We start from the raw sequence: 18,055 nt of genomic DNA on the forward strand, positions 1-18,055 counted from the left end.
TTGTTTTGTTAAAATACCATGTTAAATCATGACCAACAGCGTTCTAACTCAGTCCTGAATGAAGCTCACCTAACACATATCTCCATTTTAAACAGTGACATCATAACCATAAGCCCAAAAGTGTGAAAAATGTGGCACTAAATAGACTGCAAAAGGGACATGTGTTTAAAATGTGAGGCCAGCTGAGGATATAGCTCAGTGGCATAAGTGCCTACCTAGCAAGTGCAAGGTCCTGAGTTCGATTCCCAGTACAAAAAAAAAAAAAAGCGAGGCCAAAATAAGAAGGTATATCAGTGCCTTTTTGGACTTCAGTTATGAATGTGCAAGTCAGGTGACTCACACTTTTTTTGCCACTCTGCATGTGTTTCTGAATGACTAGAAAAGCATTGATTCTAGAGGGAAAAATATTAGCAAGTAGGTGAATTTGCAAATACAGGGTCTTTGTGAAATGAGGAAAGACTAGAAAATTTAAGATTATAGAAGGGAATCAACACGTCATTAATATTCATAAATATCAAAGAATAGGTAAAGATTTCCAGACTGAAATTGTTAAAAAATAGATTTCCACTTTTTGAAGATAAGTATAAAACATAAATTCATGGAATGATTGAAAACAAAAAGATGGAAGAAAGATGAGTAAAATGCAAATGAAAAAGAAAAGGTATATTTAGATTACTATCTGGTAATAAAAAGCTATAAAATTAAGATTTATTTTATGGAGAGACAGGTGGAAGGGTCATTAGATACTGATGAAAAGGTTTAGTTCACTAGGAATGCATTTACATTTACCTACATCAATAAAATCACAGTTTATAAACACTGATGTAATTACAGGCACAAATTGAGAATCTACGGTCATGTTAAGAGCCCTTGATACAATTTTCTCAATTAGTGATAGATCAATATGACAAATAATTAGAAAGTTTTAAAATATTTGAGCAGCATACTACCAAGATATGTATGGAGAACTCCAGCTCAACACTGAGATACTGCCCTGCCTCAGTATCGGAATGTAAACAACTGAGTAGCAGTTGTTTCAAAGAATATCTCTGGGTAATGCTTACTTTTCCTGGTCTTAGGGCATGCGGTATTAGAGAGACCTATGGAGATAATTGACCTTCTCAGCGTCTTCTGCCCAAGCTAAAGGTACATTCCTGGTTGACTGGCCATGCAGTAGAACACACTCTGCCATTGGGATGAAGAAGAATGTGAGTGAAGAGTTCTCAACCATGGAAATAGGGCCTGGGGCCAAGTGTGCTCCCAGTGGGGAAGAAGTAGGTAGCAGTGAGTCATAGTAGAATCCTGATGGGGCCTTGCCTGTAGCCCCTAAAGGTTGTAACTTAGAAAATCACACTGTTCTCTCAGCTTCATCTGTAAACGTTTCAGTTGCAAGATGCTCCTCAGTTTAATACAAAGAGCAACCTTTGCCATTTGGAAAAGTTGGACAAGAAGGTATGTTCTGGGTAGTATGGACATTTTCATGATATTAATGCCTTCAATACATGGACAGAGGATATCTTTTCATTTGCTTGTGTTTCCTTCAATGTCTTTCATCAAGGTTTTATAGTTTTTGGTGTATAGATCCTTAAGAGCTTTGGTAATGTTACTCATATATATTTTAATAATACAAATGAGATTATTCTTTTATTTCTTTTTCATATAGTTTGTTGTTAATCTATAGAAATGTTACTGATATTTATATTTTGTATCCTGCAACTTTATTAAATTTATCCATCAGTTCTATCGTTCTTTAGGGAGAATCACTAGGGTTTTCTATATTAAAATCATAGCATCAGCAAACAAACTATTTTATTTTTCCTTTCTTATTTTCCTTTTTTTTTGTCTTTTTGAGGCAGGGTCTCACTATGCAGTTCAGGCTGGCCTTGAGTTCACTTTATAGCCCAGGCTGTTCTTGAACTTGCAACGATTCTCCTGCCTCAGCTTCCCAAGAGCTGGGATTGCAGGCTTGAGCCACCACACCCAGCTTCCTTTCTCATTTTGATAACTTTATTTATTTATTTGCCTAATTGCTATGGCTAGGTCTTCCTATACTATGTTGAAAATGAGGTGAAAGTAACATTTTGTCTTATTTCTAATCTTCCAATTTTTCACTAATGAGTGTAATATTAGCTCTGAGATTGTCACATGTGGAGACATATGTATTCTTTTTTTTGAGACAGAGTCCCTCAGGCTCTCCTTAAACTCAGTATGCAGCCCAGGCTGGCCTAGAACTTATGAGATCCTCTTACCTCAGCCTCCCAAGTGCTGGCTTTACAGGGATGCACTACCATGGCAGCTCTAGGTGTTTATTATATCAAGATACATTCCTTCTATACCTAATTTGTTGAGTTATTTTAACCATAGAAAAGTATTGAATTTTGTCAAATGCTTTTCCTGTATCTCTTCAGATAACCTTGTGGTTTTCATCCTTTATTCTGTTAATATGTGCACCACATTTATTGATTTACATATGTAGAGCCATCCTTGAATCCCAGAACTAAATCCACTTGTTTTTGTAGATAAATAGTTGCCTTCTGAGACCATAATATGAAGTGAAATAAGTCAGACACACAAGTTTAAATATCATATGGTTTCTCTTGTATGAGAGAACATTGAATTGAGAGAGAAGAGAGAGAGAAATAGAAGGTAAATAGGAAATAGGGAGATATTTTTCAAATGAGTGGGGGAATAATAGATGGAGGAGCTAAGGGAAAGGGGATGGAAAAAAAATAATTGAAGAAAAAATTTAAATAGAGCTTTTGCAGGGAAGGGAACCAAGAGTTGGAAGGATCAGAGAGGAGGGGACAAAAGAAGAGTTAAGATGCATTATGCACATGTATCAACTCCCCATAGTAAGTGCAGTCATTATGTACTGCAAGCATACACTAACAAAACAAATAAATAATAAAAAATAAATCCCATTTATTTATGGTGAAGCTATTTTTTAAAAATTGTTTTATTTTTAAATTGACATATAAATTTATACTCACTTATGGGATGGAGTATTATAATTTGATACATGTACAAACTGAGTAATGATCAAATCAGGGTAAGTAGCATTTATATCTCAGATAATATTATCATTTCTGTCTGTTGAGAACCTTCAGACTTCTTTCTAGTTACTTTGAAATGTCTAAACAGTTGTAGACATTAGTCACTCTACTATGCTATAACTACTCCCCCAACAACTGTATTTTCATCTCATTATCCACCATTTCTCTTATCTTCCCTTTCCCTATCTTTCCTCACCTCTCATGACCTCTAGTCTACTCTTCTATGTGATCAACTTTTCTAGTTTTCACAAGTAAATGAGGTATTCGTCTTTCTGTATTTGGCTTATTTCACATAACACAGTGTCCTCCAATTTCAGCCATTTGCTGCAAATGACAGAGTTTCATCTTTTTATGGCTGAATAATATTCCACAGTGTATCTATACCACATCTTTTTAATCCGTTCATCCACCAGTGCACCTGTTAGTTGATTTCATAACTTGGCTATTGTGAATAGTGTTATAATGAACATAGACGGGCAGGTATATCTTTGATACCATGCTTTTATTTCCTCGGTTACATATCCCAGTAGTGCGATTGCTGAACCACATGATCTAATTTCAGGGTTTCTGTTTTGAATCTCCATACTGTTTCCTACAGGGACTACACTGATCCACATTCCCACTAAGTGTATACGAGTTCTCCTTTCTCCATATGCTTACTAACATCTTTTATTTTTGACTTTTTAATAATAGCTGTGAATAATACTTTATTTGTTTGTTTATTTTTTTAGTAGTGTATGTTATACAGAATAATGGGTTTCATTTTAGTATACTGATACATGCTTATAGCATACTTAGATCACTTCCACCCCCACATCCACCTTCTCCCTTGCCTCTCCCTCCCCTTGATTTCCTTCCTCTTCTCTAACAGTCTCCTTTTTTCCCCTTCTGGATTTCACAGATGAGGAAAAACATTGATATTTGTCTTTCTGAATCTAGCTTATTTCACTTAACATCATGATTTCTAGTTCCATCTATTTTCCAGGAAATGATTTGATTTTCTTTCTCTTTGTGGCTGAATAACTCTCATGTAAGAGTTTTAAATCCATTTATTAACTGACAGACACCTAGTTATTGTGAATTGCACCTATTATAGTAATTGTGAATTGCTGCACAATAAATATCAGTAAGAATGTGTAGCATGTTTATTTCAATATATACTGCTATATATTAAGTTATATACTTAGGAATGGTAAGATGGGAGCTCTATTTTTAGTTTTTTGAAGAACTTCTTTACTGACTTCCATGGTGGGTCTACTAATGTACATTTCTACCAACAATGTAGAGGAACTTCTCCTCACCCTACACCCCATTCTTGTTGGCATTTTTATTTTTTGTATTCTTCATGATAGCCATTCTGATTGGGGTGAGATGGAATCTCAGCGCAGTATTGATTTGCATTTCTCAAATGGCTAAATATATTGCACATTTCTTCATATAATTATTGGCTATTTTTACTTCTTCTCAGAAGTGTCTGTTTAGTTATTTTGCCCATTTACTGATCAGGGTTTTTTTGTTGTTTTTGTTTTCCTTGAGTTCTTTATATATTCTTTGTTGGGAAAGTAGCTGGCAAAGGATTTTTTCCCTTCTGTAGGCTTCCTCTTCATTCTGTTAGTTGTTTCCTTTGCTGTGCATAAGCCTTTTAATTTGATGATAAATTCCTGCCAATCAGGCTCAGGAACCAAGGATCTCACTAGGTTTGAAACTGTCTCAGGGGAGTTGGGAAAGAGAAAAAAATCTCCCCAGCAACATTCTAAGTGATTTATATATATTCTTAGCATTCCAGAAATGTAGGCTAAATATTTTCATCTATTGAAATAACACACAATCTTATTATTAGAAGAATAACTATATTAGAATAGCTAAAATAAAGACATTTACAATACCAAGTACTAGCAGGTATATGGAGCAGGTGGAACTCTCATATACTCCTAGAGAAAAGGAAAAATGGTACAGCCCCTTTTTGAAACAGTTTGGCAGTTTCTTATAAGCACACCCTTACCACATAATTCAGCAATCCTATTCCCTAGTATTTATATAAGAGAAGTATAAACTTCAACATTCAGACAAAAGCCCACAGGGAGATGTTTGTACTGGACTTATTCATAATTGCAACAACTCAAATGTCCATTACTGGTGAATGGATTACCAACCTGTTGTGTATCCATACAATGGACAACTCAGCAATGAAAAGGAAGTGAACAGCACAGAATGACATAAATGGATCTCAAATGTGTTATGTGAACAAAGTGTAGATGCTAATTTTTTAAGCGGCTATAACTGATTTAGTCAAAGCCACTCATTTTTCAGATGGGTAAACTGAGGTGAAAGTAGTTCATGTTGACGATGGAAAATGAACTTTAAACAAATTCTCTTCATCCCTAATGAAATTGTCATTTCTTCATCACCTTTGTGCCAATGAATTCCAGATCTATTCTAGTTCTGCAGCCCCATCTGCCACCCCACCCCCCGGAACAACTCCTCAATCATGTTTGTTTAATCCCACAAGATCTGTGTTTTGTATATAACCAGTGAAGCCCCTCCAATCAAAATAGATTAATTTTGTGTTAAATTTGCCAGTCTTAGCAAATAAAAATACAGATTGACAAGTAAAATTTGAATGTCTGATGAACAATGAATAATTTTTAACATAAATATGTTTATTATAGTGCATGGGAAACATATACTAAAAATTATCACTAGGGGCTGGGGATATAGCTCAGTGGAACAGCACCTGGCTGGTAAGTACAAGGTCCTGAGTTCAATTCCTGGTACCAAAAAAAATTATCACTAAACATCTTGTATTATGCTTGAAAATTTTGTTAATCTGTATTTCTCTCTCCACATTTATCCCAAGAGTTTTGCTTTCTACTGTCTACAGGCTTATTTGATAAAATAATGGACTAATAGGTACAACCAGGTTAAATTACAAACCAAAGAGATACCTTGATCAAAAGAATTTTAGGTACCCTAGAAGTCTTTCAGAGGATGTGAAGTGATGACATTCATAGTCTCTGATAGAGCCTCAAAAGCTAAAAAAAAAATGGGTACTACTTTTGGTACTCATGGTCTTATAATTTATCTCCTGTCTAAAATATATTAAGCACTGATTATATACCAGCTACCATGCTTTACTACAATAGTTTAATTAATTCTCATGTCTATGAGGAAGATGTTATTATTTCCTTTATGAAAAATGAAAGCTTAGTGAGGTTGAGACTGGCCCAAAACCACATAGCTGGGTGATTTTCTCTAGATCCAGAAATGAACTCAGCTCTAACTCCAAACACCGAATTTTCTACCGTTCTACACTGCTGCATTAAATCTTTATTCTTTTTCATCTTAATCCCCACGATAACAACAAATATACCAGGTTAGTTGCATTATTTCCATTTTCTAGATGAGGAAACTAAGGATCTAAGATAAGTGACCAAGTCAAGACCTAAACAAAGATCATTGGTTTGGGGTTATAATTTCCATTACTAAAGAGTCCAGGTACTATTGTAAAATTTGGGGAGAATATAGCATTAGAATGCTGAAAAAAGAGTGGTAGAAGACTAAACTGCTACAAATTTTTCCTGTTAGTTAATCACATAGTATGGTTTCAGAATGTTGAGTCTGGTTCTTGGTGAGGGAACCAAATATGTTGCACTTGGAGGACAAGTGCTCCTGCTGTGCCATCCTAGCAGTCCACTGGGATCACAAATTCAGATGAAAATTACAGGGACAAAGTTTAACAAAGGAACACATTTTATTTGTAAAGAGGGAAAGAAAAGATAACTAGCTACCCTGAAAAGAAACAATCAGAGTAAGGGGCTCTGAAAAGATGGAGAACCTTGGGCCCCTTGTTCCCTGTTGCTTTTGTGTGTGAGGGGAGTGACTCCACTCCTCCCTCCAACTTGCCAGAACTGGTTTGGTTTCTGGGCACCTCTGTCCATTGTCATTTCTTCCAGTATTCTGCATGCAACTTTCTGTTTTATTTTTTTTTTATTTTTTATTTTTTTTTAGTTGTCCTTGACCTTCCTTTTAAGGCCGTATCTTTGGGGTGGGTGGTTAGTTGGCAAGGAGGTAGCTTGTTCGTGGTTAGTACAGAATTGGCAAGGGGGGATGTGAATATCTATTATACTCTGTAATCACTCTAGAATGAATAATATAGTGACTCTAGAATGAATACACACACACACACACACACACACACAGAGGTTTGTATATATTAGTGCATAGCTGTGAGTACACACTGTGTTCAAGTTAGTCACTCCCCATTTGCTTCCCCTATATTTCACGGGAGGTGGGGGTGGACTATCATTTATGCACTTGACTTTCTCTCTGGATCCTGCCTGTCAGATTTTTTTGGCCTCTTGGTACAAGTCACAAGGCTATTTTGTGTCTTTCTTTATCTGGTTTTTCTCTCTTTTTCTACCCACATCCTTGACCTGTTTCCCAGGGATATTTCTCTAGTAAAGTTTGTTTTTAACTTCTTCTAGTCAGGATTAGCTAGAAGACCTAATGAGGCTCCTATTTATTTTTTTCATCCCCATACCCCTAACCATATAAGAAGCTCTGAACAAGACTCCCAAAAATATCTTCATGGCTTTCTCAGTGTCTGAAGTGTCACCAACGTAGATTACAAGCATATATTGGCATAAAATCTCTCCTTGACCCTTTCTTCCCACCTTTCTCTCTCGCACTCCTCTCACTGTTTTTGAAATGTGTTTACTCAAAGAGTTAATACAGTCAGACATTATTAGCTCTTCATCTTTTTATTTTTTTATTTTTTTATTTTTTATTTTAAAGAATAAAAGAAGGATAACATAATAATAGGGGGCACTTAGCAAATTACAGACAAAATGGTAGGAAATTATCATTAGCTCTTCATCTTACAAGAAAAAACATAGTGGGTCATGAAAACATGTAGAAGACGGGAGCTTGAGTGAGTGGGAGAAAACTGCTTATTGGGTTGTCTGGGAGTATCATAGATCCTAGGCTTGGATAGCCCCAGAAGGAATCAGAGGAATCACTTTGTTAACTCAAGGTCATCTAGGATCATTTTTGCTTTTGAGGTACCAAGACCCAGTAGGGTCTGACCAGGCCCTTCAGAAAATCTCATACTTCCTGTTTCTGTCTTCAGTGGGACAAAGAAAAGGTGCTCACTATATCTGAGCTTGCCGCAAGGTTGACTGTGAGCCAATCAACCTTGAAACTGTTCCCCCAAAATTCCTACAGGCATTCAGGCGTGACCTCTTACCTAGGAACAACACAGCAGGCAAGAGTCTGTGTAGGACAGTGCAGCAGCAGGAGCTTCCTGAAGTGAAAGTTCTAGGCCTGCCCTAACTCACTACCTGGCCTCAGATAAGTCCCTTGTACATTTTGGACCTCAGTTTTCCTATTTGTGAGCTTAGGGGATCTAAGGAATTCTCTTTGCACACACTTTGTGTCTCTTTCTGGATTGTGCTTAACTCCCGCCCCTCTTCTCCCACACAGGCACCTTCCTCTCCACCGCCTTGCCTTCTGGAGGAATATGACTTTGCTGATGCTTCTTTTCCTTTCTGTGGAGCAGACTTCTGCATCATATGGCAAGAAAATCAAACGTGGGTTCAGAGAAGCGGCAGCCATTCTTGTTTGGAGGTGTTCTTGGGGGCTTAGCATTAGACACAAAGCAAGGGCGAGTGTCAGTCAGAGGCACCATTATTGTGGATGGAGGGCCACAGAAAGCTACCCATCCTTACTGCCTTGGGTGTTCCAAGTCCTTCCCTTGCATGTTCCTCCCAAATTATTCCCCTAGCTTTTCCCGGTATGTGTCTTTCAGGTTTAGTTTTTAAAAATAGTTACAAATCACTGAACGTGAGTGTGAGAGGAGAGGATCTGTGAAGAAGCTGTTGCAATAGTTGAGAAGAGAGACGAGATGTGGTCAGGGGCAGATCTGAGGGAGAGATGGTAAAGAGGGAGAGAAGATGGGGTTTGGGAGGGAATATGAGTTTGAGTGAGGGATTCAAGAGATACAATTGATGAAAATCCATGATAGACAGGATGCTAGGGTGATGGAGAAGTGAGAAATAATCTCTGGATTCTAACAACAGATTGAAACGATATCAAATATCAAGATGGTGAATATAGAGTAAGGTGGGACCAGCTGGTTATAGGGAGACACTAGCTCTGTTTTAAACATATTAGAACAGAGGTGTTCGTGAGTGCCTGGGTGGTTCTTTCCTCAAGCAGTTGGACATGAGGATCTTTAGCTTTGAATAAAGGATGAGTGCGGCAGGAGTATGGGAGTCACAGTCAGAATAGTGGGAATGAATGTGATCTCCCAGGAAGTATGTGTCCAGCAATGTCAGGAGAAAGATGATCTCAGAACTCTGGGGAAGCCCTGGGGTGTGTGTATCAGCAAGACAGTGTGTACATAAGGTAAGGAGCTAAGAATATCTGGCCATGGAGGAGGGAAGGTTCTGACAGTGGGGAAAGGAGCCGCACTGACTGAAATTCAAGCCAAGGTTTAAATGTCTCCAGGAAGCAAGAGGGAGGCTGGAGTCACATCAGCAAAACGGCTCGGCTCCATAATTCCAAGGGTTCCCATTGGACGTCTCCTTACCCTTTTGAAGTTTGCCTATTTGATTTGCACAGACCTTGAGTCCTGGTTCCAAACAGTAGCTTCCACCTTGCTGCTCAGCTGCCTGCTTCAGGGTCACCAGGGTGACCCTGAAAAATGGATGTTCCGAGGCCATGCTTTCTAGAGAATCTGATTTAGTCCAGAGTCCATATTTTCTCAAAGATGCATAAATAATTTCAGCGTAAACACCATATGGAAAACTGTATATTCTTCACAGCAGAAGCCACCCTTGGAGGGTACATTAAGGGTGGTGTGAACAGTAAGAAGTATATAGTTGGAAAGTATTAAAAGTCTCAGCAGCCAGTCATTAGGGAAGATGCTGGGTTTCTGAAGCGAGCTCTGGATTGTACATCCCAGAGTTGTCTTTAATTCACTGTATTATCCTATCTCATCTCAATTTTTTCAACCGGTGAGATCAGAAGTTTGGTGCTCATGATAAATATGGTCATTTCAATTCTAAAGTTCTATAATTCCAAGGGTGAGTATTATCCCAAACCCTTATATCTCTCTGATTAGATTCCACCAGAGAGATACTCAATGTAGAGCCATGGAGTACTGTATTAGCTATTGGCTGCTGTGGGACAAATTATCCATAGGTGGGGAGTCTGGCATGATGCATTTGTTTCTGCTCAGATGCTCTTCGGGCTGAGACCTAAGTGTCAGCTGGGCTGCAGTTCTCATTTGGGACCCAGCTGCATCTTCCAAGTTCACTGCTTGCCAATGTAATCATTTCCTTACAATTTTAGGAAGGAAGGTCCTATTTTCTTACTGCCTATTAGCTCCTAGAGGCCACCCTCCCTTCTTGGCACATAGCCTGTACCCTATTCAAAGCTACCAATGGCAGGCGGGTAGCCTCTCACAGTTTGAGTGTCTCTGATCTCTTTTCGACCAACCAGAAGAATGTTCTGCTTTTAAAGAGCCCAAATGTTTTGGTCTGGCTCACTTGAATAATCTCTGTATTGAAAAGTCAATTTTGGACTTTAATTACATCTGCAAACGTCCTTCACAACAAGGCCTAGATTAATGTTTGATTCAACTAGAGGAGAGGAATCTTGGGAATGCTGCATTAGAATTCTTTCTACCATTATACTGAAATTAGGAAGCCATGGTTAAAAAAAAGGTGGGAAGAGCCCACATCTGTCAAGCTCTTGTCATGTTCCAGGCACTGTGAGGACAGAATTATGCCATTATCCTACTTAGTTCTTACAAGCAACCTTAAGCCCATTCTCATTTAACAGATGGGAAATTTACAACTCAAAGGAAAATCTTTCCCCAGTTTATTTAACTAGTTACAGTTGGAGTCAGGCTGCCAAGCCAGAGCTGACTGTTAACAATGCTCCTTACATCCTTCCATTTCTTCCCCTCTTAGAGATAACTCACACAGTTGAACTCAGATTTGTCTTGAGTTCACAAGACACAAGGTTCTGGCCTTCTATTTCCATGATGTTTCCACTGCTCCTTACCAGTTTCCCCTATTGACTAAGATGCTACAGACAGAGGAGTTAAGTATTAAAACATTAGGTTTCCAGTAGAGAGAGGAGTTCCTTAACTTAATGCAGAGATCTTGGTCTTTACATCATCCTCTACTTTGGAATCCAAGTAACTTTCTGTTACTACTATCTGGGCAGAAATTCCTGATTCAGATCCATCTAAATGGACCACAAGTGGCGCGACGGATGTGATCCTGAAATATAAGCAGAGCAAGAGCTGAGAATCAAAGGCAAAGGATAGGGCTGAGAGATTTTCACTGCTTTGCTATGGGAGAAGAACTGGAAATCTCATGAAATACGAGTTTGGGCATTTTTTTCTTGCAGAGAAACTAGGAGTGTGCCCCAGAGAGAGGCTCAACTGTACCAGTACACAGCTGAGCTTGTGCCGAAAGGATTTCGACTGTGCAGATTCCCTGAAGTGCTGCCTCTTTGCCTGTGAGGCAAAATGCATGGATCCATACCAAGGTAGTGGCATCCAGGCTGGGGACAGAGGCGACACCTGTATCACTTTTTTTCTCTTGGATGGCGGGACTGGGAGGCCAGAGCCCATGCGTTGTTCATTCTCCAATTTAACTCTCCACCCTCAACTATAAATCACACATCTAGGCCTGTTGAACATAAACTAGATAATATTGATGCTAATTTTGTTGGTCCAACATTTAATCATTCACAAATAATAAATCTTTTTTTGCATGCTCACTGTGTGTCAAGAGATGGTTGTGGGTACTGTGGGAAAATCAAACCTCAGTCAGTGTAGATGCTGGGGTCATTTTTGTACTCTTTGTCCTTAAGGAGGTTTACTGGCAACAGTAAATACTAGGCATCTAATACATATAAGGAACTGTGCATTTTATAGAGATTCATTCATTCATTTATTTATTTATTCAACAAATAGCTATTGTCAGTGTCCTTTGCCTAAAGACTACCAGGGACACACCTTCAGGTAGACAAGTTGAGCTTATTATTCATTCTGCCTTGAAGGAGGAAGAATATTCTGCATAGACAGTCATGAGGCATCTCAGAATGAAGCTTTAAAATCTATTAAAGGATTTGTCTTTGAGTAATTTGGGAAAGGGTCTAAAGAAGTGGGACTTATCATAGAGTAGGTACCGTTAGAAAGAAAAGACAATTCTATGGCCGAGTATCACAGTGCATCCTATTTACACAGAGAGCATGTAGAGTGAGGACAAAGCTGTAATTGGTAGTGAAGCCATCACTGATGTTAGCTGGAAGAGGGTATTTTTGAGTTTCATTATTAACTTGTTTTTGTATTACTTTATCATGGTCTTACCATGACCTTATGCAATGTGGATGTTCTGTAAGAATTCTTATATTCAACAGGGGAATGACATGGTTTAGTTGTGTCAGATGAGTTTTCAGACATCAGAAGATGCTTTTTTTGTACCAAGTGTTTTGTTAGGGACTTTGGATATAGTTTCTGAACAAGTTCTTCCTTCTTAATGCTCAAAGCAGTGGAGAAGAAAGGTCAGCTTCAAAGTCTTTGCATATGCTCTCGTAATATCCTTTGCAAGAAAAGAGGGATGCTATACAACATGAAATATGAGTGGTAGAGCTAGGATTAGAAGCTATCTCTTTTTTTTGGACTGGCTTTTTTCCCTAGGGTTTGAACAATAATGCCATGAACTAGGTCCCGACTTCATCTTTTTATCTCTATTCTTGTTCTGTTTTTGCTGTTTGATCTCAGAACCCTGCATGCTACCATTACAAACAGGAAACTGTCAGGAGAATTTGGATCGCTGGCATTTTGACTTTGAAGCATATGAATGCAAACCTTTCACATACAGCGGCTGCAGTGGGAATGCCAATAACTTCCTCAGCAGGGAACACTGCAGGGAGGCCTGCATGTTAGTTGGTAAGATTCATATTCCTGCCAGTCTAGGGGCCTCATTTGACTTGAAATAGACAGTATGGTTATAGTCTCAGCATTTGTGGTTGAACTTCCTTGATTCAAGCTCTGTCATTCATGAACTGGGACGTCTTAGGCAAGCTGTCCATCACATCAACATGTTGAGCATCACCCTGAGAACTCACCAAAGGATAAACATAGACAGACCAGCTCTGCAGTCCCATGGAGTAAGTGTAGACACTGTCAGTGGCAAACACTGTGGGGTGAAAGTGAAGATGATGGTACCCTTCAGTGTAGTGATGCTATCCTCTTACCTGGGTTACTAAGGCAGCCTACCAGGGGACTGGGGATTTAGCTCAGCGGCACAGTGCCTGCCCGGCAAGTGTGAGGTCATGAGTTCTATTCCCGGTACTGGAAAAAAAACCAAACAACAACAACAACAAAAAATAAATTAATAAAACAGCCTACCAAAAGATCTCCTGTTTCTATCTTTGCCTTCCTTTTATGATCTGTTGTCCACACAGTAAGTATAATGAACATTTCAAAGCATGAATCAAGTCATGTCACTCCTTTACTGAGAATACCTTAATGGCTTCATATTTTATTCAAAGTCAAACCAAACCCACTACAGTGCATTACAATGGTCTGTATAAATTTCACATAATTATTCCTACTTTATACAGAGAGAAACTGAAGTCATTTTCTAAGTGACAGGCCTTGGACTTTATGTTGAGACTTCAGAAATCACATGCAGCATTCTGTCTACTATATTCCATGATATGGTGAGATGCTTTATTCCACCACAGCCTCCTGGAGATGAATGGGGTAGGGTGAATCACATTGCATCAAGATACTCTAGCTTTAAAGAGAAGGAAAATATGTTTGAAAGATGATGGGGTGGGATTGGCTTTGAAAGAATTCACATCTGTTCTTGTTTTAGTCAAGAAAGGCCAGTGCCCACTCTTCCCTTATGATGCTCGAGTACACTGTCCATCACCCTGTAAGAGTGACATTGATTGCCTCCAGAATACAAAGTGCTGTGAATCCAGTTGTGGCTTTGTTTGTGCCAAGAGCTTGACAGGTAAGGACTAAGGATGTACTTCCCAGAGTCTCCCGGGCATATGCCAGGGATATGAGGACATCCTGTGAGATGGGGAGATGCGGGTATTTGAGTCTCAGTTGTCCCCTGGGTTGACCTTTGAGGTATCTTGGAAAACTTTCCCCTTTTAACACCTAATCAGTGCCGCTCCTGTTGGCCTCTTGACCTCTGGATCCTAATGCTGTCCTTCAAAGCCAGTTATGCATGGTATCACTCCATTCTTCCCCAAGAAAACTTACTTGTTCTGAATCCCACTCTTTTTTATTTAAAGAGAAAAATATAAAACAAAGTTTCAAAACAAGATAATAAGAGAGTAATAATGGTTAATATGTCGAATATTATCTTTAAATTAGTTACTCAGAGTACAAAATATAGGCATTTAATTGTCCAAAAAATGTTAGTACAAACCTTCCTTTTCAATGATCTAAGAGAAATTAGTGGTATAACTATTTTAATTATCACGTGTGTGTGTGTGTATGAAATGTGTATATATATATATATATATATATATGTATATATATAAAATACTTTTTTCCTTTACTTTCTGCCTTTTCTCCTTTCCCTCATCCCAGTTTCTCTTTCCTTTTGAACAGTTTCTTCTCATTTTATAATAGCTCTTGTACATTTTGGATCTTATATACTCTTTCAGCTTCTACACTAGGGAGACAACAAAGATGTTTGCACATGTGCATCTGGTTTACTTCACTTATGAGTATGGTCTTGAGTTGCATCCACTTATCTATAAAAGTTTCCAGTTTATCTTTCTTTATGGCTGAGTAGTACTCTATATATAAAAAGACCACATCTTTTTTATCCATTCTTTAACGACATGCAAAGTCGTTAAATGTACAATGTACACTGATTCACACACAAATTCTTAACCATTAGGTATATCCCTAATAGTTCACATTCTATAACATGGTGGGGAAAAGATTGTTGGCAAATGGTTTTGATGTGGAATCCAACTCTCCAGCTTCTAGGGTTGGAGTTATAAATTCCTTCATGTAGTCCCAGGGGCTGCCAACATTTTAAGGTACGGCATAGTACGTGACAAGGTCAAAGGTTTTTCAACTTGCTTCAACTTTTCCACTGGCTTTCTGTGTAGCTTTGGGCAAGATATTTCCACCTAGATGATCCTCACTTCCTACAGTTTATCAGATAAGGAAAATTTGGGTGGTCTTTAGTACTCTTTCCACCTCTGGTGAGTTATAACCCCAATCCACTAATTCTATAGTGGTAGGCAAGAATCCTGTTGGATTGCTCTAGATCCAGAATAGCAGAGGTGGTTTTTTGTTTGTTTGTTTGTGTGTTGATACTCCGTAACTTATTAACCATGCAGAGTTGATTCTGTGATTCTCGACTCTGCTGTTACAGTAGGGGGAAGGAAAGAGGCTTAATCAGAATAAAGCCAAATTTAAGTTTCCCAAGACTCCCCAAATCTGTCTCAGATATGTAAAGGTCATGTCTTATTTTACCTCATAAAGCCAAAGCAGGTTTTTGCCCTGTGGAAAAGAAATGTCCCAAGATTAATAGACCCCAGTGCATGGAAGATTTTGATTGTCCACAGGAAGAGAAATGCTGCTCATCTTGTGGGCTGAAGTGCATGCAACCTGCAGGACTAACAGTAAGTGGAAAATATTCTCCTAAAAATCATCGAGTGGTATAATAAAAAATCTACCAGTTTTCTTTGTGTTATATCTCACTACCTTGCTAAATTATTTTTCTAATTATGTAAATATTAGTGGGGTTATTGTGATTTTATATATAATTATACCTTAAATAATAATGAATTTGGGTCTTCTTTTTTCCAACCTCACTACTGCTTCTTTATCCTTTTTTATTTTGTGGAACTTCTGTAATAATATTGAACATAAAGGCAGTAGGGGCTGAGGTACGGCTTAGTGGTTAAGTATGTGGTTAGCATGTACAAGGCCCTGGTTTAATCCCAGCACTAAAAAATTAAAATTAAAAACAAAGCAATAGTATGAATTTGTGTTTTGTTCCTTATTTAAAATTCAGTGAATCCTGATGAACAAAACATATGTTGTTGGATTTGGGATGTTTCATTGCATTGGTTATTTCCTTTTTAACGTTATTTCCTATCCATTTATAGCTGCTACTAGAAATGACTGCTGAATTTAATCAAATATCTTTTAAGTATTTAATGACTTTTCTAATTTGTTGACACAATAACTTGTGTTATTTAATGTCATGTGTTAAACCATCTTGCATTTTCAGGAGAACCCTAACCTATTTGGTATTAATACACTGTGAGTCTTTTGTAAATAGTTTATTTAGAATTTTAACATCTATAGTCAAAAGAAAATTAGTCCATATTTTTTGTCAATTTTGTTCTTTGGGTCGTAACACTTTAAAAATTAACATGGGAAACTAAGTTGGAAAGCCTTTCTTCTATGATCTGACATTATAAGGTAATATATCAAATTTCTGTTCTTTGAAGGCTATATGAAGTTCCACTCCAAAGCATCTAAATCAGGTTCCTTATACAGTGGTTTATTTTAGTAATTTTTAGATATTTCATCTTATAGTCTGTGTAAGTTTTCTATCTCTGACTCTGTGAATTTTGGTCTTTTTCTAGTTTCCTAAAATTGATTATTTTTCTCTACTTTTTAAAATATAGTATTGTATAGCCATAGAAGTTATTCTTTACATAATTATCTTCATATCTTTAACACTGGTTAGTATTTTTACTCATACAGTCATCTTTCCAGACATGTGTCTACCCACCAACTGAAGGTACCCAATCCCTGTATGCTTATCCCTCCACTGACATGTCTTTCAACTTATCTGTTTGCCCATCATTCATTCATTCATCTATTGATGTACTTACTGTCTTTCTCATCAATTTTGTACTTTATGTCTAACCTTTAACCCACTGACCTATTATTTGCCTCTCTGTCTTTCATATATTTACAGGCATTTACAGACCCATTCTTTCATACATATCAACATACTTATCCATCATTTCCACACCCATCTCCTCTCCATCCACCCACCAACCCAGGTACCCACCATCCAATCCAAACTGCCTCCATCAATAGACCTACCCATGCCATCCCTAACTGTTGGAATTTCATCTTAGACATCCCCGGCAGGTGGGGCTATTAGGAGGTAGTGGAAACTTTAGGAATTAGAGGAATTAAGTGATTGGGAGTGTGTGTTGAAGGGTATATCGACTACAGCCTCTTCCTCTCTCTTTCTCAGCCATAATGAAGAAATCAGCTTTGGTTCACCATGCTCACTCTTCCATGATGTTTTCCTTTGCCACATACCCAAAGCAATGGGAGAAAGTAATGATGGGCTGAAATTGCTGGAACCATGAAACAAAATAAAATTTCCTCTTTATAAGATGACTGTCTCTGGTGCTTTTCACAGCAACAGAAAACCAACACACTGTGTTCAACCCAATCTACTTCATTTAGTCATTCATCTACCCATCCATAATCAGGGCATTCATGTGCACAAGTATCCATGCTTGCCTCACCTCCTCCCGGTCATCCACACACCTACCAACTCCTCCATCTACCTTGCTCATCTAGCAGTATGTAGTATTTATTCAGGGCCTTTTCATGTTCTAAGTACTAGGTTCTAGACATATTTAATGGACTTCAGAGCTTAGTTGGGATAACAAATATGCAATCCAGAAATTCAGTTAGAAGCGTTGGGAACAACACAAAAAAGCCAGTGGCAGGAAATCAGCCCATGTAATAGGTCCTGGTCTAATGAACAGGCAGGCACTTATGGGTAGAAACCAGTGTGTCTTGGTTCTCTTTGGAACCCTCATTCTTTTTTTTTTTTCTTTTTTCTTTGGAGATTATCAATAGTTGTTGTACTATACTTTGGTATCTTCAAAGTGGCTTCTAAAGAAAATAAATAGAGCTATACATGAGTGACCTATTGAAAAATCATTAACTATTC

General features: G+C 38.0%; 1 protein-coding gene across 1 annotated transcript; it reads left to right on the top strand.

The window, feature by feature from the left end:
* The first annotated feature begins 1,196 nt into the window (after nt 1-1,196).
* On the top strand, nt 1,197-16,390 carry Wfdc8 (WAP four-disulfide core domain 8). Its single transcript, XM_013518242.1, has 9 exons — nt 1,197-1,274; nt 1,387-1,452; nt 8,182-8,225; nt 8,535-8,641; nt 11,475-11,615; nt 12,856-13,023; nt 13,958-14,098; nt 15,601-15,740; nt 16,355-16,390. The coding sequence occupies exons 1-9, from the start codon at nt 1,197-1,199 to the stop codon at nt 16,388-16,390; spliced, it is 921 nt and encodes a 306-aa protein (XP_013373696.1).
* The last annotated feature ends 1,665 nt before the right edge of the window (nt 16,391-18,055 follow it).

This window comes from Chinchilla lanigera, unplaced genomic scaffold (genome assembly GCF_000276665.1).
Source record: "Chinchilla lanigera isolate Chin_1 unplaced genomic scaffold, ChiLan1.0 scaffold00044, whole genome shotgun sequence".
NCBI classification, from domain to species: domain Eukaryota; kingdom Metazoa; phylum Chordata; class Mammalia; order Rodentia; family Chinchillidae; genus Chinchilla; species Chinchilla lanigera.